Source organism: Triticum urartu, chromosome 2A (assembly GCF_056163025.1).
Source record: "Triticum urartu cultivar PI428250 chromosome 2A, HENAU_Tu73, whole genome shotgun sequence".
Lineage (NCBI taxonomy): Eukaryota > Viridiplantae > Streptophyta > Magnoliopsida > Poales > Poaceae > Triticum > Triticum urartu.
This window is the reverse complement of record NC_141874.1, coordinates 17759416-17786202: the sequence shown is the minus strand read 5'-3', so window position 1 is coordinate 17786202 and position 26787 is coordinate 17759416. Positions and strand designations below refer to the sequence as shown.

Here is a 26787-nt window from a genome sequence, read left to right as displayed (position 1 = left end):
TCGTCTTTTCAGGTGTCATTTAGGCTCAAAATGGACGAAAGTGTCGTATAGGGAATAAAATTTAGGACTAGTGTCAAATAGGGAAGAATTTTTTTTTCAGTGTCAAATAAAGAACCAGATTTTAAGACAGTGCCAAATAAGGAATTTTCTCATTTTTCTATCCCGGAGGCTTCCTGATGATCTTTGCTGCCATTTATGGTAAAATTCCAGCTATTCATGCTACTGCGTATAATTTTCTTTCTAGCTATAGCTCTTTTCATCATTATTATGCAAAATCTGGACCTACTCAGGAAAGGGCACATTTTACTAAAATAAGTAGTTTTTCTGTGCAATTTCCTAACTTTCCTCTAACGATGTGACAAAATAAAATGTCAAAGAAAAAAATCATTTACTTTGGGTGCATCATGTAATTTCTTTCTTCAATTGTAAAACCATTCAAATTCACTACTTAGATTACTACCCAATATGTGGGTAAGTTTATGCACAATAAACCTCCATGCCTCATATCTTGATATATTTAGAAAATAGTGGATCATTTTATCATAAATATAGATGGGCGCATACTGTTGAGTAATATATTGTTATGCTTATACAAATGTGTGGCCATATATTTATAAAATTCCTGTCCTTTTATTGTAAAAATAGAATCCCACGCCAAATAATTGGCAAGCCAATATTGGCAGGGCAACTACAGGCAAGAACCAAACATACCCCTAGTTGCATCTCGAGACTTGCCACAATACTACCCGTGCCATGCCTTCAGGTAGTTTTTCCAAGTCCACGCATGCAATCAACGCTTCCGAGCATGCCCGGCCAACCTCGCTTCTCATTTGTTGCCATCAACATTTTTGTCTCTTCCTTGTTGGGTGCCCGAAGATAGGTAGGACCAAAGACACAGATGATCACTTTGGCGAATCTACACACTGACTCAATTGTAGTATCTTCGCCAATGAGAAGATATTCATTGGCATAGTCAATTAGAATGCCATATGCAATCACTTGCATAGCTGCCGAGTTTCTTTGGGTATGTGTTAAAACCCTTCAATTCTGCGGCGTTTCTCCTTTGGTAAAAAATCGAGAATTGGCCTAGCAAGCTTCTACTATTTTTTACGAAGAGGGATTCGCGCATTCGATACCTTCTCTGAAAGAGGTGTGGCGGATACGTAGGTGACGCCGCGAAGTAGTCTTGCATCAACATCACGTTTCCGAGATGGCGGTTGCGAGGGTTGCAAAGGCAGCCGACAGTCGATCCTCGTCATCTTTTTCCGTTCCTATCCTCGAACTCTTTCGCGGCGAGGACCACCACCACCATTTGACGTCGATTGTTCTCGAGCAGCGTCTCTATGTCTAAGACGTCGGACGAGGACGAATCTTCGAGCAAAAATTTCTCGCAAGGGCTCAAATCCATCTACAAATCGCAGCGTAGCTCGCATGAACGCACATCGTTCGCTAAATCTAACTTGAAGGGCGAGAAAAGAACTCACTGGCGGATTCAGGGCGAGCGGTGACTCAGCGGCGGTCGATTCGAGGCGGCTGTGACCGGGCGTGGCGGATCCATGGCGCCGGTGAAGCGGCGCGGTGGACCCCGGTCTGCAGCAGTCCGGCTGTGTGTTTCAGCTGGCGGATATGGCCGGAATCGAAGGCGGCGGGTGGGCGGCGATGGGGAGAAGAACGCATGCGGGCTGAAATGTCCTTCCCGCCAACTGCTTTTCCACTATACTGTTCAAATCATTTTTCCATATAGAACTGTAAATCGACGATTATTTTACATTACAGGTTGGCGTGATATAAGGGTTCTACGAGAGAGATGCTCTAGCTTAGCTGAGCATTCACACGTACCTGAGCATTCACACGGTCGATGCGAGCGTGTCGTAACTCGTGGTTTTCTTGTTATTACGTACTTAAAATGGATGATCCAACTTTATACTAGCTTTGTATTAAAGTTAGTATAAAATTGAGTCATCTATTTTGAAACGAAGGGAGTATTACTTATAAGAAAGAAGAAGAAGAAAGTGGACAGGGACGGGGGCATCAGAAAGAAGAAGAGAGTTGACAGGGACGGGGGCACGGAGGGAACCTTCCGCGAAGTTTCGCGAGATGTTGACACGACGCTCGTACTGGGCCAGGTCTTGCTTCCAACAGCTACACCTATGTAATATAATCCACTGGTACCGCACGTACTGTTTGTTCTTGTAGGAGTATATGATTATGAAGCACTGCAGCGGTGGACTGCTCTTGGCTGGTCTAGTGTAGATAAGGCTCCTCAAGAGCAGCAACCATCATCAGTTCAGAGCTCAGAGGAGGCACCACCCAACACAGTCCGAATCTGACGCCCAAATGAAACCGCCGCCAGCGGCAAGAGCCAGTGGATGAAGCCCTCCGTCTCCATGGAGGAAGCTGGCGGCTTGGATGCTGCAAGCCTGGCGGAGGCGCTGCGGCTGGTCCTCTCGGCGTTTCGGGCCATGGAGGGACTGGCCGCCGAGATCCACTCCTGCCACAGGACCCGTCGGAAATGGGAGCTTACGAGGTGCCGGTCCAAGGTCGCCGACCCCGAGCTGGACCTTCTCATCGCCCATCTGCTCCAGATCTGGAGCATCTGTGCCGGCGCTTACCCACAGCGTGCCGGCGACAGGGCGCTGGCTCTGCAGGCCAGGGACGCCGTCCACTTCATCGAGCTCCTGCAGGACAAGGTCCAGTACGGTAAACTTCAACCCAGCTCCCTGGTCCAGATCCTTACCCATGGATCCAAGCTCCTTTCCGCTCTGAGGTGGTGTGGTTGCAGCCGCCTTCTTGTTGCACTTTTTGCGTCCAAGCCAACCCACAGGTTCACCAGGGGCATCAAGGCGGTGAATCAAGAAACTCGCAAGATTGGCAACCTGCTCTGCACTTTGCCACCGCAGCCGGTGCCTGGTTCAGCCAGCCAAGTTCTTCAGACGGGGGTGTTTGTTGGGCGCGACAAGGACAGGGATGACGTCGTGCAGATGCTCGTCAAGCCATGCGCCGAGGTTCCTCCACCTGACATGATGGTTTCCATTGTTGGCACCGCAGGAATTGGGAAGACCACGCTCGCTCAGATGGTATTCAATGATACAAGAGTTGCCAAGCATTTTGATGTCAGATGTTGGGTGTCAGTTTCCACTAGTTCCAACAGAATGGACCTGGCAGCGGAGATCTTAAGGTCAGCCCAGCCAGCTTGGGATACGTCTGATGAGAAGATGGCGGATTTCCAGATGCTTCAGTCCGAGCTCCGTCGACTTGTTACATCCAAGAGGTACCTCATTGTTATTGATGATATATGTAATGGCATGGACGATATCTGGCTGGACATGATGGCTCCTCTACAGTCGGCAGATATTGGTAGCAGAATTCTGGCAACTTCTCGCATGAACACTGTGCCTCACTTCCTCGGTGCATCGCATCCATACCCTGTAAATCCGCTGAATAGCGACGATTGCTGGGCCATCCTCAAGGAACATGCTTTTCCAAGTGGTCGCGAGAATGCCTATCCAGATCTTCACCCGATAGGGAAGCAGATTGCTGCAAAAATCAACGGGTCACCTCTGGCTGCCAAGCTGGTGGGAGGTTTGCTGGGAGATACAAGGAGCAAAAATCACTGGATGAAGATCATGAAAACAGGATTGCAAGACAATGCTCTTCTCCCTGCCCTGCGCTTGAGCTATAAGTACCTACCGGTACACCTCAAGCGGTGCTTCGCATATTGCAGTTTGTTTCCACACAACTATAAGTTTGATCCAGCACAGTTGTCCCGCCTTTGGATTGCCGAGGGTTTTGTTCAACCACAAGGCAGGGCTGGGAAAAGCATGGAAGACATAGCCAGAGAATATTTTGGTCTGCTCCTTTCACGCTCATTTTTCCAAGAAATCAAGCTTGGATCCAGTACTTACTACTTAATGCATGACCTACTCCATGATCTTGCAAAGTCTGTTGCAGCGGAGGACTGCTTCCATATTGAGGATGGCATGAAATGTGACATCCCATCAACAGTGCGCCACCTGTCCGTCACTGTGAAGAGTCTAGTTGGTCTCACAAGCTTCAGTGGGCTAGAAGAGCTGCTCACCTTGTTCATCCGACCATCACTTCCGTGCTCCTCCAGTTGCTTCCAAGAGGATTTTGCTGTGAATTTAGAAAGTATCTTGAAGAAGTCCAAACATTTGCGTGTTCTTGATCTCAGTGGCTATAACTCCAAAGAGTTACCTCATTGCATTTATGACTTACTGCACCTCCGTTACCTATCTATCCATGGCTCCATCCAGAGACTTCCTGAGTCGATTGGCAAGCTTCTGCATCTGCAAACATTGTGCATCTCTGGGAAATGTTCCCTTGAGAAGCTTCCTGTGAGCGTTAGTATGTTGGTCAATTTGCGGCATCTTATGGTTGAAATGAAGTATACTGCAGGACTGGTAGGCATTGGCCGGCTAGCAAACCTTCAGGGATCACTTGAGCTCCACATTGAGAAGTTGGAAGGGCGCAAACCAGAAGAATTGAGGAACATTGATGGTCTTCATGGGTTAGTAATAAAATGTCTAGAAAATGTTTCAGGCTATGAAGAAGCCTGCAAAGCTGAGTTGAATAAGAAACTTTATCTTAATTCTCTGAATTTGGAATGGAGCTCAGCTAGTAGAAATAGCTCCTCTCCTGCTGATGCAAAGGTGCTTGAAGGTCTGCGGCCTCACCATGCCATAAAGGTACTTAATATTAGAAGGTATTGTGGCGCCAAAGCTCCCAGTTGGCTGCAGTCACTGCAGCAACTGCGTTCTTTGAACCTCATCAATTGCAGGAGCTTGTGCATCCTTCCTCCATTGGGAAATTTAGGATCACTCAGATATTTACACATGAAGGAGATGTGTGCAGTTGATCAAATTGGACATGAGTTTTATGGCACCAGTGATGTGGCATTTCCATCTCTAAGTGTCCTTGAAATTGATGATTTCCCAAAGTTGTGTGAGTGGGCTGGCAGAGAGGACAAGAACTCATTTCCATGCCTTGAAAGGGTAAGTCTAATGGATTGTCCAGAATTGATCAAAATTCCTTTGTTCTGCCAAGCTACTCGTGAAATTACCATCGAAAGAACACGGTTGATACCATATATGAGGCTTGCACCCTTTTCTTCAAGTTCAGAAATGCTCCAGCTGGACGTTTGCACAAGTTCTGTCATCCTCAATAGATTACTCTACAAACATCATATACAGTCCATTGCAGTGTTAAACATAAGTGGGGCTGAGCAGCTTGCTGCTGCTGAACAACTGGGGTCTCTGGTATCTCTGCAAAGGCTTCAGCTCTCTCGGTGTAATCTTACTGACCAGACTCTAAGAAGCTTTCTTCAGGATCTGCCTTGTTTGTCCTCTTTGGAGATTATAGACCTTCCTAACATAACATCACTTCCGGTAGCGGAAACAGTTAAGTTCTGCACAGTGCTCACTGAATTGTGCATTCGCAACTGTCAATCGCTTTGTTCTCTATCCTCATTGCAGTATCTTGCTTCACTAAAATATCTGGTGATTGAGAGGTGCCCTGAAGTAACTGCAACATCATTTCCTGTGAACTTTATGAGCCTTTCATATCTGAAGGTGCTGAGAATGTCGTACTGCACAGAGCTTCAATCTTTACCGGATCTGCCATCGTCACTGGAAACACTTTATATCTTTCGGTGCCACCCTGAATTGTCCAGGAAGTCAAGAAACATGAAAGGGCATTATGTTGAGAAGCTTGCAATTGTACCTAGTGTATTGATCGAGTAACAGAATATTGTGAAGGTATATTTAAATTTTGAGTCTCTGTTTTTGCTTGTAATTTTGTATGTGTTTCTGCATGTTCATGAGAAGCTTACAAAATCTGAATTTCAAAAGGAAAAGGCGAAAGGGAGGAAAAACCCTGTCTTTTCTTTTCAAGAAAAACTGTAAGGGAAGCTTTGCACTTGGAGTAGGTGGGAGACTCGAACCCAGGTGGCTTTGGTGGAACCATCACACTAGTTGTTACATTAGGAGGGTCCCCCTCATCTGGGAATTTCTTAAAATTTTAGTGACCGGGAGAGATTAACATAACTAATTATTGTAGGAATACATCTCAAATGGTTGGATTAACCCAGTGAGTTCGAGTTGTTCAGCCTTGTTGTGCTGGTCCATTGTACTTGACCTTATGGAATCCCGGGCTTAGTCAAAATATGAGTTATTTTACAGGTCATGTGAAATGTTCATTCCAGTCAGTTGTTGTCACTTGACCTTGCCAAATTGGCATTTCAGGAAAAGTGTTTGGTTTCGTAGCACATAATTTAGAAAACCATGAAATGATGGAAATGTTTCAAGGAGATAAACTCATAATCATGCAGTGGCATATACCAAAAGCTTTTAGAGAAAATTATGGAAAGCCGAGTGCAGGTAGAGAGCTCTATCACAGTTAAAAAGGGAAGTATTAACAGTTTCCATATATTTTATCAACAACTTCACTATTGATCTTTACTCCGTGCTATAGAGGAGACCTTCAGCGCGCTCTGCAGTTAGTTCCCTGTGAAGGATAGGATAGGGTAGGATAGTATAGGTGGGCAACACGGGCGGAACCACCAGCCGCAGCCGACAGTACCGCCGGCCTCCGTTCCATCCCCTCCGTCGCCGCCGGAGGATGCCGCCGGGCTAAGCCCGTGCAGCTGATGGCGGCGGCGGAGGCTCTCCTCCCTCTCGCGTGTCCGTGGGTGTCGCAGGGCTCCCAAGCGCGTTGGGGCTCAATCTGATTTGAACCATGAAGGTGCGGCTGCTGATTCTCGGCGGCGGTGCGCGACGTGGTGCAGGTGCTGGACGGGGCGGCGCAACAAGGGCGCTGTGGAGGCGTGGGCGGTATGGCTCGCGCGGAGTCGTGGCTGGCGGCTGATCTGACTAGTGGCCGCCCTCAACCATGGAATCGCATGGGTGGTGGTGGTGGACGACATCCGTACGCGAGCTCGCTCAGGGATCCGACGTGGTCGGCGGTGGCGCGGGTCCGTGTGGCGCTGCATCCCCCTTTGGCTTTCTCTCAGTACTCCGGAGGCGCGATGCCGATCTGTTGGTTGTGCGCTCCCGGCCGGCTGATCCAGAGGCAACTACGAGTCGTCTGGACGCCCGTCCGCGATGGTGATCTGACTTTCGTGCTCCAGTTCCGGTCATGTTCGACCCCTGGGTCGACAGGCATGGGCAGGACTCTTATCCGGCGAGTGGCCACCGAAAGTTTGCATGAGGGTTCCTTCCTCCAGATCTGGTGGTTGACTTTGACGGTAAGATCAAACTACTGACGTTGGCTTGACGCAGAGGGATGGTTGTGCAGTGACGGCGATCGCACATCGTATGTAGCTGCTGGGATCGAGGAAAAGTGGTGGTGACAACACATGAGCGATGTTGATGATATTGCTACGAGCACTCGGTCTCGAGCTCCGGGGTGAAAACCTAGCTATGACCCGAGTGGGTTGTACCTGGCAATGGCGATGTTTTTACATCGTTACCTTGTTAAAGGCATTGCTCGGATGTGCTTGGACTGGTTTTTCATGGTGAAAACCTAGATTCCGGCCTTGTGTGGTTGGATCCGGCGACAGCGGCGCTCCTTTTCTGATGGCGTCGCTGTTGAAGAACCTCGCCGTCCATGTGATGTCATAGAATTGTTGGTGTGGATATAGTTATTGTTGTTGTTTGTCGATCGCAGATCTGATTGCTTTGGTTTTATCTTTTCTTGCATAGGGATAGCTTTGGTCTTATATGACTTTGCTATTGGCTGACGTGTTTTTGTGCTTGTGTTCCTATTGACTGTGTGCATCTTAGCTATGTAGAGACCGAGTGTGTGCTTATTGTGTTTGTATCCTCTTGATGCTCTATTTTGAATCAATAAAATTCATCCTTTGTCGAAAAAAATGTTCAATCTTGAGAGACATGTCTGACGGTAATCTGTGTTTACAGGATGCTGAAACGCTGGAGGGTAAGTTGGAGGCAACAAGTTCGAAGCATCAACTCGCCTGGTGATAGTCAAAGGGATATCTTCACCATTGTACCGAGGTCCTGAAATCCAAATCGGCCGTGCACTTTGACGGAAATTTGCGAATAAATGGAGGAAAAACCAGCCCGATAGAGCCGAGCAGAGCAGAAGTTCTCTTCCGTCTATCATGCCCTTTTCCCCTGGTTCCTGCACTTGTGCCTAGCACGGGTGCGCGTTTGTTTCATCAACTAGTGGACTGTTCCTTCAAAAAAAAAAACTAGTGGACTGTTGAGATCTTGCTTTTTATCAGAACAATTTGCTGTACTTTTGCTTATGTTGTGTTCTATGTAATTAGTGGGTTGTATTTGGATATTTGGAATCGTGTAAACCCGTGTGGTTGTGAGGTGCTGTGTGCACTAGTTTAGGAGCTTGTTCTCCAACTCTTGCAAACCAAGCTTGTATTCAATCAATGTAATGTTTTGGACTTTGTTGTTGCTGTTATTATTGCCATAATGTCCAATTCTTGAGTATTACCTGTAAGCTGTTCCACTTCACTTTAGGCAATTGTATTTTCTTCAGGCAAAAACAAGCACCCGTACACAACAAGCATACACACATTAAGGGCCTTTTTTATTCGCGGGTTTCTAAAAACACGAGACTAGGAAAATATAGGATTGATTGATTGCATCACAGAAAAAACAAAGAATTGTTTCAAAGAGATTTGAATGGCTGCTAGAAATCCTATTGAAATTAGCACAAAGAAATTCTTAAGAAAAATTCCTACCCCAGTGGTGAAGCTGCATCGAATCTTTTCCATTTTTTCAGAATGAATACGAACTGTTTAAAGTATCGTTGAGTTGAAACCCATAGGTTTTTAAACTGCTCGGGGCCGGACTGGTTACTTATTTTGCTGTATCAGTTAAGTTCGCCTATGTGTAAGCAAACCATATTCATGTTCTGGAGGCCTTAGTGAGTTTTATTCAAAATTACTGGGCATCTTTCTCGTCTTGTCATGCAATGACGAAGGTAGAGGTGAGTAATAAAGATAAGGGTGATATCGATGGATTACAACCAGTAATAATGTGGAGAGGAATTGTGTTCCTTGGCTGCCTCTCACATCGGAATTCCTCAGGATTAATGTTGATGCAAGTTTTGTGGAGACGATTAGCGCGGCAAGCGTAGGGGTGGTTGTCAGAAATCATATTGGAGAAGTTCTTATCTCCTCTTGGGTTTATATTGGTACGTGCTCTAGTGCTGAGGAAGCGGAACTTCGAGCGACCATCTCAGGCTTTTACATTGACATCACTCTTCACAAGCCCATTATTTTGGAAACCGACTGCTCTTTCGTGGCCTCTGTTTTTGCAAATGATAATCTGGACAGGTCAAACCTTGTTGATTTGAAGAAGGAAGCGTTGAGTGTCTCCAAGATGATGAGTATGTTAAAAATCATCAAGATAAATAGGAAGGCGAATATGGTGACGCATGAGATTGCAAAATTTAGTTTTTTAAATAGGTCTGATGGTATTTTTATTAATAGTGTTCCGCCCTGCGTGGCAACAGCTGTAACAAATGATTGTATCAATTAATTAAAATATAGGGGGGGGGGGTGTGTTTAAAAAAGAAGAAGAAATCCATAGGCTTTTTTTTTGTATGCATCACGTCCATAGGCTTTAAACATCAACGTTTTACCCCCGCCCCCAAGGTTAATGAAATGCACAAATTTAGTCACTCCAGTGAACACAAAATGCACAAGTTTGTTCTCTTGCCTCTCCTCCAATTTGGGAAGAGATAATAAGAGTGTCAGTATTTTAAAATCTTCTTATAGACACTATTATATATTAATTTCTTTTTTAGCTTGAAGCACTTGAGTTCCAATATTCAGGAAGCATAAATAAAGTTTAGAGATTTTTTACGTTACACAACGCCGGTGCAAACACCTCATAACCCCATGAGTGGAGGGATGGAAAAATGCGGTTTCTTGACCTCATCATGAAGGTCAGATTTATTGTCGAGCAAGAACCAAGGCCTTTGTTATCAGCAGCTCTCTATCCCATTTGGGCTATGGGCCAACTACCACGGGTCGGGCCATATGGATGAAGTCGAGCAAGGACTACACATACTCGAGGGTAGACCTGGCCATCCTCTGGGCCGGGCCTGACTAAGCCCGAGGTAAAAAAACTCAGGCCCGAGCCCGTCCCGGCCCGGCCATCGGACCTACTTTTCAGGCCCAAGCCCGGCATGTCCTAGCAAAAAACACACCGGGCCTCTTTAGTAAATGGCAGAAACGGCGGGCCCAGGCCCAGCCTGACCTAGTCTTCGGGCTCAAAACCTAGGCTCAGTCTGGCCTGGGAGCAGCGTCAGGCCGGGCTTTTTGGGGCCGGGCGGCCCATGGCCAGGACTACTCGAGGGAGAGCAATAAGCAAAGGTATCCAGTGGATCACAGCTTTGTCACGATGGCTCCCTTCTCCTACCTCTGGTCCTCTTCCTTCTGTTCTTCCTGATTCCTCAAATCCTGTAGCTCCACTGTTGCTAGTAACCCAAGCTTGTATTCAATAATCGTGTGAGGGACATATGGTATTTAAAGCCAGGCACCACCCTTCCTCGCCCCCAAATTCGTCCTCAATTTTTTTTCCACCGCCACATCATTGAAGAGCCATGGATCCATCAATCAGCGATTATCTCGAGCGACTCAATGCCCGGTTAGACGCCAACACCAACACCAACACCAACGCATTCACGTCCCTTTCCCTGAAAGTGGACATTTTGGTCGTCGCCTAGCGACCTGGGGAAAAGAGTCTCCGAGACCGGCGTGGCCATCATTGATCTCCAGCAGGCCAACACCAACGCACACAAACACGTCACCATGTACCCTCGACGCCGGGGGTAATACACAACAACTTACTTCGAAAGAGACCCGATTGGAAGCGCAGTACTCAAGCAATTCGGTGAGTGCTTTTGTAGACTTGAAACAACACATGCCCTGGAGGAACCCTGTTAGGTCGCACGACGGCTATGGGCTGCCCTAGGTCGACCTGATTTCCCCTAGGGCTTCATGGATCGCTGCCCTCCAGGACGAAGAACAAACGAAGAACGAGTAAGAACAAGAACAAGGGAGAAGGTGAAGGTAAAAAGTGGTAGATGATTTGTTCGACTGTATGTTGTTGAATTGGTCGTGACCTCTTATTTATTTATGATTATGAGGTGGCTGGTCTTCCCATACAAAAAATAGACTCCAGATACCATTCAAATCTTTCCAAATTTAACCGAACTCGGACTGAGGTAAGTCTGAGACAACAGTTCGGTTTTTGGAACCCACAGTCTACAAACGACCTTGACGGAGACGTGCCCCAAATAAAATTTAACCGTTTTGATGAGACGGACAACTTTTGTGTTGAGCGTTTTTCAATTTGACGCCATCTTGAGGGCCGAATTACTCGCGTAGAATAGGCAACCAGTGGCGCTACCCATCAGTCATCGGCCATATGGGGTGTCTAATGTCGTGCGCCACATTTTGCTCATGGTAGGGCCGCATCGCGATGGCTCTAACTTTTGCATACAACCTCAGATTAAGATAAGTTTTATATCAAAATCGACCGTTTAGACTAGGTGAAGACATTCCATGTAGATCACTCTTTCATATGAGGCCATCTTGGAGGCGTAATAGGCCAAACAGTACTTTGAATACTAATTATTATTACTTCCAGCATAGTTTCGGCCCTCGAGATTAGATCGGATGGTGATGACCCAAACATCAAAGTTCTTTATGAGGATAATATAGAAACTTGCATGTAGAACACTTCTTCATTTGAGGCTATCTTAATAATGTTTCCTTCTGTGCCAAAATATGGTTTCAACACATGACCTCCTGTTTTTCGGCAAAGATTACGCGCTGGAAAATAACTTGCACGAAGTTTGTTTCTAAGGACGATGTCAACACTCCATCGGCCATTTTGCATGTTCTTAGCATTGTAAGTGCATCTAGTGCCACCCCTAGTTGGTTTTGGAATATTGACGACAAACGTGGTTGAGAGACTAATGTGTTTGTGAGAATTGTAGGATAAACAGATAGAAGTCTCTCATTGATTCGGTTTACCTGCCAGAGATGACCCCTAAAAATGTATGAAGACAATGGTGGTTCGTGAAGACATTCACGTTGAAGATAATGACGTATGAAGACATTCACATGAAGACTATGAAGTGCGAAGACATAGTTTTTTTGTAGTTTCATTTTTTTCTTGAGTCATAGGAACCATCGAACTGTTAAGTTGGGTCCAAGTGAACAAAGTCAGAAGACTGACGTGATGCTCAACCCAAATCCTATGTCTTCGAGTAAAGACAATAAGAGCAAATCTTATCCAGAGCTAGATGAGTCAGCTTTGCTTGTAGCCCAAGTCAAGTTGTCACGTGTGTTTGAAATCTGACCGTTTGACACGTTTCGGTTCCTTAGTGACCCAGGATCATTTCGGACATATCATGTCGGGTTGCCTCCTGGTTATAAATAGTCCACCCCTACACCATAAATTAGTGGTTGCTTAAAGTTAGTGCATGACTTTTGTCGTTTGAGAGCAACCCACTTCTTTTAAAAAAAAGGAATAACAGATGTATTCCACTTAATCATGGTGCCCCATATCGGAGATCACCAAACCTGATACAAAGTCTGGGGCATCAGTTGCCCACATGAATAGAGGGTCCAGAGCGCCCCAAGCATGCTGCACCAAAGCGTGTGCAACCATATTACATTCCCGGTGGCAAAAGAGAAAATCTGAGAATTCAAAGAAAGAGCGACACAAACTCCTAGCCTCTCTGAACAGGACTCCAAGCTCCGCAGCATCATAGGCTCGCCCTTTCAGCGTCGTGACCATGTTCAGGCAGTCAGATTCAAAGACAATGCGTTGGGCCCCTAATTCAGAAGCGCCCTCAATTGCTTTCATACAGGCAATCATCTCGGCCTGGAGAGGGCTGTGCACATTTTGCATCTTGCCAGCCGCCGCCACCAGAAAAGTGCCATGCTCATCGCGTGCAACAAAACCCCATGACCCTGCTTCAGACTCTTCATGAAACGCTGCATCTGTGTTTATTTTTATGAGTCCCGCGGCCGGAGGCGTCCATGAATATTTGACTGTAGATGTAGGAGGAGATTTGGTTTGCAGACACGCATAATCCATCAGGTGCTTGGTGATGAAAGCACTGACCTCACCCGTCGATCGCTGCTTTTCGCTCGCGTAAGTTTTATTCCTTGTCGTCCACCAGTCCCAAAGAAGGATACATGCCCGTAGCTTTCTCTCAATCGGAAGCGAGCAAATATGCCTCATAACATCAAAAGCATCAGGGCACTCACATAACGCCACACGAATATCCTCCAAATTCTCTTCCCTCCAAATCGCCTTCACTTTTTTACATTTCAAGAACAAATGACCACCATCTTCATCCAGCCTCTGGCACATGGGACATCTAGTATCCAGCTCAATGTGTTTCCTTTTGATATTGAGCAGAGTAGGAAGGCTGTTGTGTGTTAGTCTCCACAGGAACATGCGAACCTTACCTGGGAGTTGAAGCTTCCAAATATGCTGCCACTTGTTCAGGGGCTTACCTTGCTCACTGGAGGGGCCAGAGTTTTGTTGCTTATTAGCATCCTTCAGGTTCACTCCTAGTTGGTAGGCAGACTTCACTGAAAAAAACCCTTTCTTGTCAAAATGCCAAGAGACTGCATCTTCCATGTCCGGTTTCAATGGTATGGCCAGAATCAACCGAGCATCGTCCTGGGTAAAAAGCTCCCTCACAAGCTCCTCATCCCAGTTTTCAGTAATTGGATTGATCAACTCATATACCTTCGACACAATGGACCTCCCTTGGTGAGCAACAGGTCTCCTTGTCACCCCCCTCGGCAGCCAGGGATCCGTCCAGCAGTTTACTTGAGTGCCATCCCCAATTCACCAAACAATGCCCTCCTTAAGCAGGTCGCGGCCTCGAAGAATGCTGCGCCAGGTGTAGGACATATCCCTATGCTCGCCGGCCTCTAGAATTGAGCAATCAGGGTGGTACTTCGCCTTCAACACCACCGCGCAAAGCGATTCAGGGTTTTGGATCAACCTCCAGCTTTGACGAGCGAGCATGGCCATGTTAAAAATATGAAGGTCACGGAAACCCAGCCCACCATCCTTCTTCGCCTTCGTGAGTCTTTCCCACCCGATCCAGTGACACTTATACCGCCCGCCTTGCTGACTCCACCAGTAACGACAAATCATTGAGCTAATTTCTTCACACAAGCTCTTGGTTAGGTCAAAACAAGACATTGCTTAGGTTGGGATGGCCTGGGCCACTTCTTTTATCAGTCTCCTTCCCCACCTTGGACAAGAGTTTCTCAATCCAACCCTGGATTCTCCTCTAGATGCTTTCCTTGATGTACTCGAACTCCTTACTTTTTGCTGCTCCTAGATGTACTGGTAGACCAAGATAGCGCTCATTTTGTGTTTCAGTACAGATACCAAGGACCTGCAAAACTTGCTGCTTGTTATGATTGCTCGTTTTCTTACTGAAGAAAGCGGACGACTTGTCCCTGTTGATTTTCTGGCCAGACTGTTTTTCGTAGACATCCAGAATCTCTTGCAGTCGAGTTGCACTTTCACTGGTAGCATTCATAATAATCAAGGAATCGTCCGTGAAGAAAAGATGGTTGATACTAGGAGCCCCTAGACAGATCTGAACCCCCTCAATGGAGCGATCTAGCTCAGCTCGCTGCAGCAAGATGGAGAAAGCTTCCGCACAAAGGATGAACAAATATGGCGATAATGAGTCACCTTGCCGCAAGCCTCTCTGGGGAAAGACAACCTCAGTCAGTGTCCGGTTAAACTTGACACGATAGGAAACAGATCTTACACACTTCATGATCAGACTCACCCAACCGGCAGCGAAGCCCATTTTATGCATCATCTTCTCCAGGAAGTCCCACTCAACTCGATCATACGCCTTGCTCATGTCCAGCTTTACTGCAGCGAGCCCTTCCCTGCCTCCCTTCCTCTTGTGCATCAGATGAGTGATCTCATAGGCTAGGAGCACATTGTCAGTGATCATCCGGCCAGGCACAAAGGCTGACTGCGTTGGAGAAATCAAATCCGGGAGAATTACTTTCAGCCGGTTAGCAATAACCTTTGATATGAGTTTATAGAGCACATTGCAAAGGCTGATTGGGCGGTACTGTGTTAGAAACTCTGGGTTTTTTACCTTGGGGATTAGCACAATGTTTGTCTCATTCCACCCCTCCGGGATCTCACCACCGTCGAGCACTCTCAAGACCTCCTCCTGAATCTTGGGCCCCACCATATGCCAGAATCTTTTGTAAAAGATTGCCGGCATACCGTCCGGGCCTGGCGCCTTCAAATCACCAATGGAATCAAGGGCTTCCTTAATTTCTTCACCAGTAAAGGCCTTGGCTAGCATCTCATTCATCTCCGGAGTGACCGAGGAAGGAACATGACGGAAGATGTCATCGTTTAGTGGGCCTACAGAGGATAAGAACAAACTTTTGTAGTAGTTAGTGATAAAAGGTCCTATCTCTTCCTCCCCCTCCACTACACTTCCATCCTCTCTCTTTAAGCTCCTAATCATATTAATTCTCCTCCTCTCCGATGCTTGAGCATGAAAGAACTTCGTGTTTCGGTCCCCTTTCTGGAGCCAATTTACATGTGCACGTTGCTGCCAGTACAAGTTATATTGATCCTCGAGTCGGTCCAGTTTGTATCTCAAAAGTTGCTCCCTTGAAATCTGCTCTTGGCTGATCCCTCCTCTCCTACACCTTTCAAGGTCTCTCTTAGCAACCTTAATTCTGTGTTTAAGCTCCCCTAGCACTTCTGTATCCCACCTCAGCAAACTCCCTCCCACCCTCCTGATCGCCTCCCCCACCGAACCTCCCCCATCCACAAAAGATGCATTCCACGCCCCCTCAACTACCTCTGCACACCCCTCCTCCTGCAGCCAGCGCACCTCAAATCGAAAACCACTTGGTCCCTTTCCATCGCCCATTAGCTTACTCTGCCCATTCAATTCTGCAATAACTGGGCGGTGATCAGAATGTCTAGGATCCCCATTTATGATTTTGTGCAGTGGGAACAAACACCTCCAGTTGGCATTCGCCACCGCTCGGTCCAGTCGCTCACGGGTATACCCAGCCACCATTTGCCAATTATTTCGCCAAGTGAATGGGTCCCCCACAAAACCCAAGTCCTCCAACTCGCATTGCTCCAAGCACCCCCGAAAGGCATCCATACATCCCTGGGCCCGAGCCGGCCACCCTCCTTCTCACCCGCAAAGAGGATCTCATTAAAGTCCCCCACACACAACCACGGGAGATCCGACTGGCCATACAATGTGCGGAGCAGCCTCCAAGTGTTCTCTTTCTTGCCCGCTCTAGATTCACCATACACTCCCGTCAATATCCACCTTGTACCATTGTCTTCCACCACCTCGGCATCGATATGGTACCTCCCTTTCCATCTCAGATTCACCTCAACTCCCCTTCTCCAGAAAAGAGCCAGACCGCCACTCCGCCCTTCACAGTCTCTTGCCACCATATTTACCATATTCATCCGCCACCTTAAGAAATCCAGCTCCTTTTCCTTCATCTTTGTTTCTGAAAGGAAAAGGATGTCAGGCTCTTCCACCCTCTGGAGGTCCAGAAGGCTTCGAACTGCCGATGGGTTCCCAAGCCCCCGGCAGTTCCAGGCTATTACCTTCATTGATGCTCGCAGGGCTGTTTCGACAGCCCCGCTCCATTTTTATCCTCAGTGTTCTGTCCGGTCTTGCTCTTTTTTGCTTCTCCACCCTCCCCTTCGTCACAGTCCATCTCGTCTCCTCCCCGCTTCTCTCCCACCTTGACACCCAAGGGCAAACTACCATCTTCCCTCCCCTTTCTGTTAAGCCTATGAAACTTAGCTCCCCCCTTGCCACCTTTTTTGTTGTTTCCCTGATCTCCCATCACATACTCCACCGAAACTCCCACGCCTACACCACCCTTTCCTTTCTCCACGCCGGTCTCATTTGACACCTCTCCCCCATCACAAACCCCATTAGAGCCTGAGATCTCCATTCCGTCCCCCATTGGTGTCTCTTGTGCTGTGGATTCCACAAATGTGAGTTGCCTCCTCCGCTCTGTCTCCCTTCCCGGGTCCTCATCCCCACTGATTCCCTCCTGCACCCGTGATTGAGCAATTTGTTTCTTAAGAGGGATTGTGACCTCCTCCTCCCTAGTCCCATTTTCTACTGACTGTTGCCCTGATCTGGTTTTCTCCTTCCTCCAACTGCCGTTGTCGCTGCCTGACCTGCCTTTAGAGGTACCCAGACTAAGGCTTCTTCCACTCCCATAGCTTCGCCCTCGAGAATTGTTATGGCCCTCATTCCAGCTGCCTCTGTTATTTTCACCCGTGGATTTCGGTATAAAGGCCTTTAGCCAAGAACCGAACTGCTTCTCCTCCCCCCCTCTTCAGCCTGATAGAGCAGCCACTCTCAACATGATCAAGCCTGCCACAGATGTAGCAGAAATCGGGCAAGAACTCATATTCGAACCGACGCCAATTTTCTTGCTCCCTCTTTCTCCTTTCTTCTTCTGTTAAGTTCTTCTCCTCTGTTTCCTTCTCATCATCAGCATCTAGCACGAAACCCCTCATGATGGGCTTTGTAATATCCATACGGACCTTGATCCTCAAGTATTTTCCCACCGCCATACCGTCCGCACCGACATCTACTTCCAGGGCTTCTCCTATTATTTCCCCAATTGCAAGGCCCGCCTCACGACACATCATTCCCAGTGGCAAATCAAACACTCTGACCCATATCGGGATCGTTGTGAACTTGTAGTCCTTGATACCCTTGCTTGGATCAAAATCCTCCATCACCAACAGAGACTTCCCAAACATCCAGGGTCCGTCATCGAGGGCTTTCCTTTTTCCTGACTGCTGATGGAAAGTAAGCATAAAAATGTTGTCGCCCAGATCTTTGCACCTTAGTCCCCTCAAGGGACACAGGACCTTCCCCAGCGCATTCGCCACCCCATCCGCAAATGCTGGTTTGTCCGACATCAGTTTCGCGAGAGCTTGCGATTCCACGATCCCCCCTTTTCCTCCTCCACTCCAGGCTATCTTCCGCCCCTTGCTCTCCAGATCAGACAACTTTAGATTCCTCATCAGACCCTCGACACGATCCATCCTCACCCAGACCAGGAATCCCCCAAAGCACAGAGGACAGAGAAAAGCTAGGGTTACAGGTGGTGTACGACGGCGCGCCCTAGCAACGCGCCAAAGGCCTTGTGGTGGATGGGCGGGGGGGAGGGAAGGGAAGGATTCCCACCGGACGGGGAAGAGGCCCGGGGACAAGGCCAACGGGGACGGTGGCGCACCCACCAGACGCCGGAAGGGGATCGCCTGGGATTCGCCTAAGCGGTCGCCACAGACAGAGACCTACCGCCACTCACGGGGCGGACCAAAAGATTTCGAGAGCAACCCACTTCTGAAGCCTTTGAGAGAGAAACCTTGCTAGGACAAAGCCCAAAACACATAGAGCCCAAAGTGTGTTTGGCATCACTGAAGTCTTTCTATCTGTGTGATCTGAAGACTTTTTACACTTGAGGACAGTGTATCCTCCAGCCGGTTAGGCGGCGCGTTCTGAGGATCCAAGAGTCATTGTCGGCGCGTTCTGAAGATCCAAGAGTCATTGTGGGTCGCCGGTGAACGAAGTCTGTAAAGGTTTGAAAGTCTACCTTGAAGACTTACCAGAGTGACTGGGCGAGGACTAAGTGTCTTTAGCTCAAGGGAAATAGGGTGAAGATCTGGTCTTCTGAGTTCAATCACAGCCTCCCTAACCAGACATACAGTTATCACAATAAGTGGAACTGGTCTACCGAATCCTTGTCTTCATAGAGCAACTGGTTCTATCACTTCACAGAGCAGCAGATGCATGAGTCGCGTGGCCGTGAGTGGGCCGGGTGGCCAGCTGGTGTGGAGTTTTCTTTTGTTGCTAAGCCCGGGCGTTTCTGAATTTCATAGTGTGTTGTAATTTGAACTCTCAACCATCTCTCTCTCCCCGAGTCAAAGCTATATATAGCACCAATTAACTGAACTGGTTTGCTCCATCATCTACCATACAAAGCCTGCGACATGTACACATCTACGAAAAATTGAATTTCAAATTAGTTCCACTTCCACCACAGGAATCAGCAATTGTACAATGCCGCTCATTCACCACAACAAACAGGTCCAGTATAAAATAGCTAGTCTACAATGGCCAGCCAGGTCAGATATCTTCCCGCAACATTATTTTTTACCATTTCTAACATGCTATCTATATCCAACATTAGCAGCACGTGCGTGTTCGAGAGATAGAGAGAGACAAAAATCTATACATTTTACACAAACAAAACTGGAAGTTCCTCTACATATTACATACACGTAACAAAAAAAACTATATATAGGACAGAAACAAAACTGCAGGTAATGTGCAGCATACACTAAATTCTATCCGGAACTTCCAGCGCTAAATCTTGCTAATACAGCAACCAGGCTCGTACCAGAAAATGTCGCATATATGGAGACATCACAACAAAATGCATTCTAAATGCTAATATAGGATAAATGCACCCGCCCATATAAGCCTGGTGTGCCCTCTCTTCTGTGTTACCTGCCGCCTGTTATCTCTCGAACAATCTTCCAATCACCTTTGCCAAATCCGCACCAGTACACTCCAGCTTCTCAGATCTTGTTCGCCACATCCCCTTTAACCAAGACGACCAGCACCGCCTTGGATTTGCCTGCAGCACCTCTGAGAAGTTTACGTATTTTGGAACGATAAAATTCACTATCTCTTCTCGTAGTATGTTTTTAAGCTCGGTTTGAACTTTCCAAGTCATCTGGCCATTACATGTTCTGAAGAATTCTCCAATAAAATTATCCAGGGATGAACGACGTGGCTTCTTCAGAGAATCCCCTTCCAGATACAACAGCATAGGTGGAAACCAGTACTCATCAAGGTAGCTCACCACGTATTGGTCAATCACTGAAACCAAAGTAGCTGCTACATTCGGAGGGAGTAATCCTGAATGGCGGTTCTTTTGCAGAACATAATACATGTTATTTAACACAAATATGTACATTTGTCCCTTTTGTTGGAAAACTGTTTCTGCACATTCCTTGAGCTTGGATGCCAAACAAGAAAACATGTCAGAGCATGGGCCAGTGTTGTAATCTCCAGATTCAAGTATTGACTGCACCATATCTCTGTTACGACAGAAGAATTCCAGGACTTGTATGAGAACGAAAGTTGCTGGGTGGATGGTGGATTCTTTGCTGCCACGGATGTCATTTGAAGTCCCATCGATCACTCCTCTGAAAGCATTCACCATCTTATTAATAATACCAGCAACCTCACCAGATCTGCTGAAGCGTAGGTCTTGTATATTGAATAGGACATCAACAAGTGCGTCAAAAACAGACAGCTGTTGTGAAATATGGACATCAGACCAATTGGCATCACTGAAGGAACATGCAACTTCAAGGAGCTTCTCTAAGGATTGCCCAGCTACCTCTGCAAAGCATTCTTCAGACAATTCCCAATTCTGCTCATGCAATTGTTGCTTACTTAAACAAACGAGTTTGGTAGTGATTTTGAGCCTGATGACCCAAGTCCTTGTCGTTTCATTGGTCAGCTCACAAGGACCTGCAAAGGTTTCTGTGCCTGCCTTGAGGATATATGGATTGCCATATGCATCGGATATCCTGTAATATGGTCAAGATTAAAACTTCAGAATGTAGTTCAAAGTGCATAAATACACCACCCGCAAAAAAAAAAGTGCATAAATACAAGGTTTCTGGAAGTTTCTATAAATCATAAAGCATCGAAGACACTATTGTCCTCACCACGAACATCAATTCAACTATGCATTGCATAATGTATACCAAAAAGAAACCTCATAATGTAAAGACAAACAGAACAGGATTTATTAGCTTCAGCTGCAATTTTTAAATATATGTTTTCATAATGTACCTGGTTTAAAGCAGGACCTTGCTTAAAAATTACAACTCAGTCTTTTGGTTTGAAACGGGTCAATTTGTATAACTGCTACGCTTTTTAATGACATGTGGCTTCAATAACCTGACAGTGATGAGCCCCCTGGCTGTCTGCAATGTTCTACAAGGCATCAGTGTGATGTATATGCATCTTTTCCTTTTTATTTATTTAGTAGTGATGACTGATGTTGAGAATGGAAGTATTATCACCTACCGAAAGGCTTGAACCAACATTGTTTTGCTACGTATTCTTCTTCTCTGCGTATCTGCTAATTTTGACTTACTAGGAAACCAATGTAAATATTATGGACCACTTGCACTGATTTAAACCACCTAACATGCTAGTCATACTGAACTAGAAATTGTGCAAAAAAACAAACGACATTTCCCTTGCTGTAAGATTTCGCTATGAATGTACAAATTGGTAGTGAACCAACTAGGAACCCCCCCCCCCCACCCACCCACCCCCCCGGTAAATTGTTATCTGTCTTCTAATGGAATGATGAGTTCAGGTGGGCTGTTTTTGGTCCCACATTCACCCGTGAATATTTTTCACCCTCAAATACTTGTTATACAGAATTGTATTATGTGTATGCCATAATAGTAGAGATTCAAAATCTCCAGAACAGTTGAAACAAAGAGTTGGTGTACACACGATAAGATTATCAGCAAGAAAGCTTGGTGGTTTGCATTAGACAGGGGATCCACTAGGAAAATTTTCTTTAGGAAATATTCAGTAGGTAGTTTACCCTCAAGAAATACATTTTTCTATACGAAGAGAACTTTGTGTACAGAAATAAAAAGCAAAAGCTCTGGGTAGGTACACAGGTAACTTGTGAACTGTGACGAGAGTGAGAAAGTCTTATTTGCAGCCTCAACATAGAGCCAAAAAAATTTTGTTTGCAGAGAACAGGCAGGGGGACTGCCCATATTTGTATCAAGCAACAACATAAAGATTCAATACAACAGCAAGAGACAAACAGCTAGAACTATACACTGAAGAGCAGCAACAGGCAATCACCCTATAAGAAAAGATACATTAAGCAAATAAGCACAGGATGGTCGCACGGCCAAGCATTCTATAGTACTCCATGACTCTTCGCGTCCTCCACGGCACCCTTTCTTCAGAGATGGCAAAGATAACATCCTGGGTCATTCTCCTTTAGCTATTGAACATGTGTTTGTTCCTTTCTTTCCAAAGGACCCAGGAGACAAAAATCACGGTGTGAAAGCCATTCTGAATGTGGTGTTACAGATCAGAGTGTGGTATGAAGTGTCTTTATGTTCTTGGCATTCTAGATGGCTTCATGGCCAAGCACCGTAAGATTTAGCCCCAAATTTGATCAAGCATAACCGACGTATAACAGGAAAGTATGCAAAGAGGTAGGCAATGGAATTTGCTTAGAGTCTTAAGAAAAAATAACTCTACACTGTGATCAGAAGGGTTAGTGTCCCTCTGGCTTCAGATTGCCTCAAACCCTGATGTACCAAGGCGCTAAACATGTAATCTACATGCACGGAGGGTAGTTTGCCAAGTAAAACTCTGACATTGTTTGGAAAGCATCGACAGGAAACAAATGCATTCAAATATCCATTTGCTTTGCATAGTTGATAGCAGAAAGCAAGATGGGTTACGGCTGGATCAATCGAAATAAGGTTATGGCTGATGGCCCGCTGTGTCCCCCAAGCAAGCACCCTGCTTTGAACATCATCATTTGCAGGACATGTGTGGATGCAACATTTGGGGTGGAAGAAACCGCATGATTACTGGGCAAGTGTAATTTATTATTCCAAAGACTGTCCCTGGTTGAATAGATTGAGGCACTTGTGTACTAGTACCAATCAATTGACTATAATCAGTTAAGAGCAACTAGCAAGCTCCCTGCCCCGCTCGTCTTGGACACAGAAAAACACCAGACACGGACCAAAAAACACAAACAAAAAGGACACATCAGAAATATAGAAAGGAAACCTGTTTATGGAAAAGGAAAGACATTGAAAACTACTCCACCACCGCGTCAGAAGTAGCATCCATGAATGCTGACGTTGGAACCCAAAAGCGCTACTGCTCGAACTAAGGACCGCAATCGCACGACGGACACGATCTGACCATTACCAAATGGGATTGATTGACGATGAGTGCGTAGCGTACGGAATCAAATCAAATGCCCAGAAAAAAAAATGATTGGAGCAGTGAGGTTGGACTTGGTGGAGAAATTGCGCGGAATCAAATCAGACATTCAGGACGAAGGGGTGGCGATGGTCGGCGCTTATGGTATATACCTGTGCAGGCCGCCGCCTTGCGGAGCACCGGGAAGGTCTGGAACCGAGCCGGGGAAGAAGATGCGGGCGTCCCCTGTTTCCAGCAACCGGATGAGTGGGTAGCAGAGGTGCCGGTCATTAGGATGGCCGGTCTCGTCGTCGTCGCCGCTCGAGCCGGAGCCGGAGCCGGAGTCGGAGTCGGAGGCGTCGTCTCTGCGCTGCACGAGAGAGGGGATCGGGCTTGCGCCGCCGGCGATGTGGAGCCCAAGGGCCGCGGTCACCGCGGCGAGCTGCGCGGGATCCAGATGGACGAGGCGCGCAATGCGGCGGGGTGGATTGCCCGGGATCTGATCGGGGCCCTCCGACGGCCGCCTGGCGTCGGCCCGCACCATGCCGGGAACTTCCAGCGAGGCGGCGGGCAGCGCGGGGGCGAGGCAGACCGAGCTGTGGAGAGGGCCCAGCTCCAGCGCAGGGGTCTCGGCGGCAGGAACGTAGACCGCCATGCCGCCCGCCTCCGCCTCCGCCTCCGCCGATGGATGGGTGGGGGGCGAGGGGGAGGGCTCTCTTTGGGTTTTGGAGGGGAACGGGAGGAGCAGGCGAGTATAGAACGGGGGTTTTCCGCCGTGGTGGTGGGGCCGAGTCGCTGCAGCCGTTTCCTAGTAGTAATATTAAAATCGAAATGGGATTATCCCCCGGTGGGTCTACTAGAAGCTGAGTCCACCACGGCGGAAATCATATCCTCCTCCCCTCCCCTCGCCCTACCTCGTCTGCACCATGTGCTCCAACTTTGTAGTGCCGTGCGTTTTCACTTCACACCTGCGGTTCGGATGGCCACAGCGCCCGCTTTCGACGGCCCTTTGTTTTTTTTTTTCACGATAATACATGTCTCATTCATATCATAAAGAACAAAATATAAATCACGTAAAGACCGACATGACAATACTAAAAAGATAGTAGAACATCTCTGAGCTTGACACCAACGCTCGTCAACTGCTTCCGGCACCACCACAGCAGCCACCGAAAAAAGAATGACGAATCACCACCTCACCCGAGCTCGACGCGACTCCATCGCTGATATGCAGCTTTGCGGACCTCCAAAGTGGCTCACCAAAAGTGAAGCCCTTGCCGTTGAACGAATCAGACCTCCAGATCTGGCACTCCACCACGACTAAGACGCCGAAGGAGGAAACCATACCTTCCATCCACAAACCACAAACCCAGTAGATATTCCGTCTTCCAGATGTCGTCAATGCAGACCACAATCTGCATCCGCTCCTGGACTACCTCCCAAGCTCCGCGTCGATGCTGGAGCAAATGTCGTCGCAACGGTGGAGCCCGAGGACACAGGTCCACCACAAGGATGCCGCCGCCACCACACCATCCTTGCTTGAACAGACTGGTTTCCAAATCCATCCCCAACCATACGACCGATGGCCTCGTCAGGGAAGGATCCGAAGATTCATTATTCAGTGCCGCCATCACCATCACCGAAGCAAAGACGATGAACAACCTAAAAACCTAAACTATAAAGGAGAAAAATCGATTCACACGCGTGGATCCGGCAGCCCCCCTCACCACCGACGACCGAGGTCGCCGGCGGAGGGGAGCCGTTGAAGAACGGCGTTGGGAGATTGGCCCTGGCGGCGGCTAGGGTTGCAGCCGCCAGGGACGAGAGGAAAACTGACGAAGCGTTTATCAAAATCCTACTTTCTCCGCCCCCTCCACTCGCCGCTCGCAAAATCCCCACGAGCACTTCCCACTCGACGGCCCTTTGTTGCTTTTCTTCTTCCTACACACGCAAGCGGTCCACTACACTACATATCAGGTTTACTTTGACTGCCTGTCAAGTTGTCAACCAAAAAAAATCGTTGCTGCCTATCAGCGCAACGCACGTGGCGTCGTAAAAGAATCTTGCAAAGATCTCGTCGACAAAACAAACAAAAAACCTAATGAGACCGGCCACGAAGCCTGCCACGTGGCAGTGCAATTTTTTTTAAATAATCATATATATTCCGTTAGTACACAAACTTATTACAGAGAGTAAATATGTGGTTACCACATGAGGCATGCATAGGTGTCTTACATATAAGAATGCTTTTCGAGCCGATGAACCGGACCGCCGCAATCGACGAGACCGAGGCTTTGTGGCATGTTGGCTGGGGTTCTTCCCCGTGTCCATTAGATCTCAGCGCCATCAACTTCATCCAACACGGTTGAAGAAGCGGAACGTCGCCGTCTGCCGCCATTCACGTATCCCACTGCAAGACACCAAACACAACTACAACGAATGATGCCAATGTCACCCAAAAGAGTGCCAAGCGCCGACCACTAGACACAAATCTAACTGGATCAAAAGACCTTCAACAAGAAACCACTGCCTTTGCTGCCTCCTCACCAAGTTCGCATCCTCCAGCGCACGTCTCGCTAACTACCATCAGAAACCGCTCCAAGGCGATTCCGAGGCGATTTTTTTGCCTGCCTCTCTCTCTGCCGTTGTTGCTGAGGGTCCTCGTCCCTCCTGTCCGCCGCTTCGGTGGTGGGATTGGACGAGGACCCTGGCACTTCTCTCCGACAAGGCGATAGGGTAGGCTAGTTTCTTTCAGAGGCGTTGCATCAATGGAGGGGATGACGTCGCGTCCGAATAAATTTGCCTATGTTTTTCCTCCATCTCGGTGATGCTCTAACCAACGGTGCTGGGGAGCAGATGGCTTGGTGTTCTTGCCGGTCTTTGGCAAGGCAAATATGGAACCGTCTGAATTGTGTTGTGCAAACCATGCTCCGCCGTTCTCATGCTTTGTTTGATTTAGCGTAAGCAACTTTGCCAACAAAATATTCCGGTTCACCGTTGTGCTATGGCCATGTTTGTTTGGACTTTTACTTCTTCTTTCACAGCCTTTTCACTTTGATAAAAAAGACCACAAAAACTTCTAAATAGGGGCTTTTTACTTCGGTTTTTGTCTTATGAATCAATATTGTTATATAATGGTATAAGGCATAGCCAGAATAAAAAGGCACCTATTTAGAAGCTTTTTTTTTGCCTTTTTACCAAAGTGAAAAAAACGGCAAAAGCAAAAGCAAAAGCTCAAACAAATAGAGCCTATGTTGAGTGAGACGAGAAAAAGATGTCTTCACCTGAACTATACACGCCTTCTACTTTCGATAATGTTCACCGGTTGGATTGTAATCCTGCTTCGGGCATCTCCAGCCGTTCGGCCCCTCAGGGCGCCTAAATAGAGCGGCTTGGGGGCGTGCCGGCGCTAGTTCGGCCTCTGGGGGCGACCTAGCTCCCAGTCACGCCCCCAAGCGCCGGCCCCAGGATGCGGGAAATTTAAAACTTGGTCGTTCCCACCCTCAAAAGATGCCACAAATCCGGCGATCGGACGTAGTCTGGCGTTACAAAAAATAGAGCGTCGCACGCCGCAAGTTCGCGTGCATGATTCACTCGGCGGGGTCGGCTCCAGGCGTTGGCGGAGTCGGCGTGCTCGGGCTCGGCGGTGTCGGAGCTGCTTCCGTGCTGTGTCGGCGC

General features: G+C 47.5%; 2 protein-coding genes across 2 annotated transcripts; one reads left to right on the top strand and one right to left on the bottom strand.

Annotated features, from left to right (window-relative positions):
- Positions 1–2164: 2164 nt before the first annotated feature.
- LOC147982974 (putative disease resistance protein RGA4) lies at positions 2165–8437 on the top strand. The gene is made up of 2 exons (XM_087542771.1): positions 2165–5774; positions 7935–8437. Exon 1 carries the CDS (start codon positions 2370–2372, stop codon positions 5757–5759), a length of 3390 nt encoding a protein of 1129 aa, XP_087398897.1. The 5' UTR covers positions 2165–2369; the 3' UTR covers positions 5760–5774; positions 7935–8437.
- A 10887-nt stretch (positions 8438–19324) lies between these two features.
- On the bottom strand, positions 19325–23894 carry LOC125535085 (exocyst complex component EXO70B1). Its single transcript, XM_048698142.2, has 2 exons — positions 23283–23894; positions 19325–20708 (listed from the first exon to the last, which is right to left on the bottom strand). The coding sequence occupies exons 1-2, from the start codon at positions 23762–23764 to the stop codon at positions 19625–19627; spliced, it is 1566 nt and encodes a 521-aa protein (XP_048554099.1). The 5' UTR covers positions 23765–23894; the 3' UTR covers positions 19325–19624.
- Between the last annotated feature and the right edge of the window lie 2893 nt (positions 23895–26787).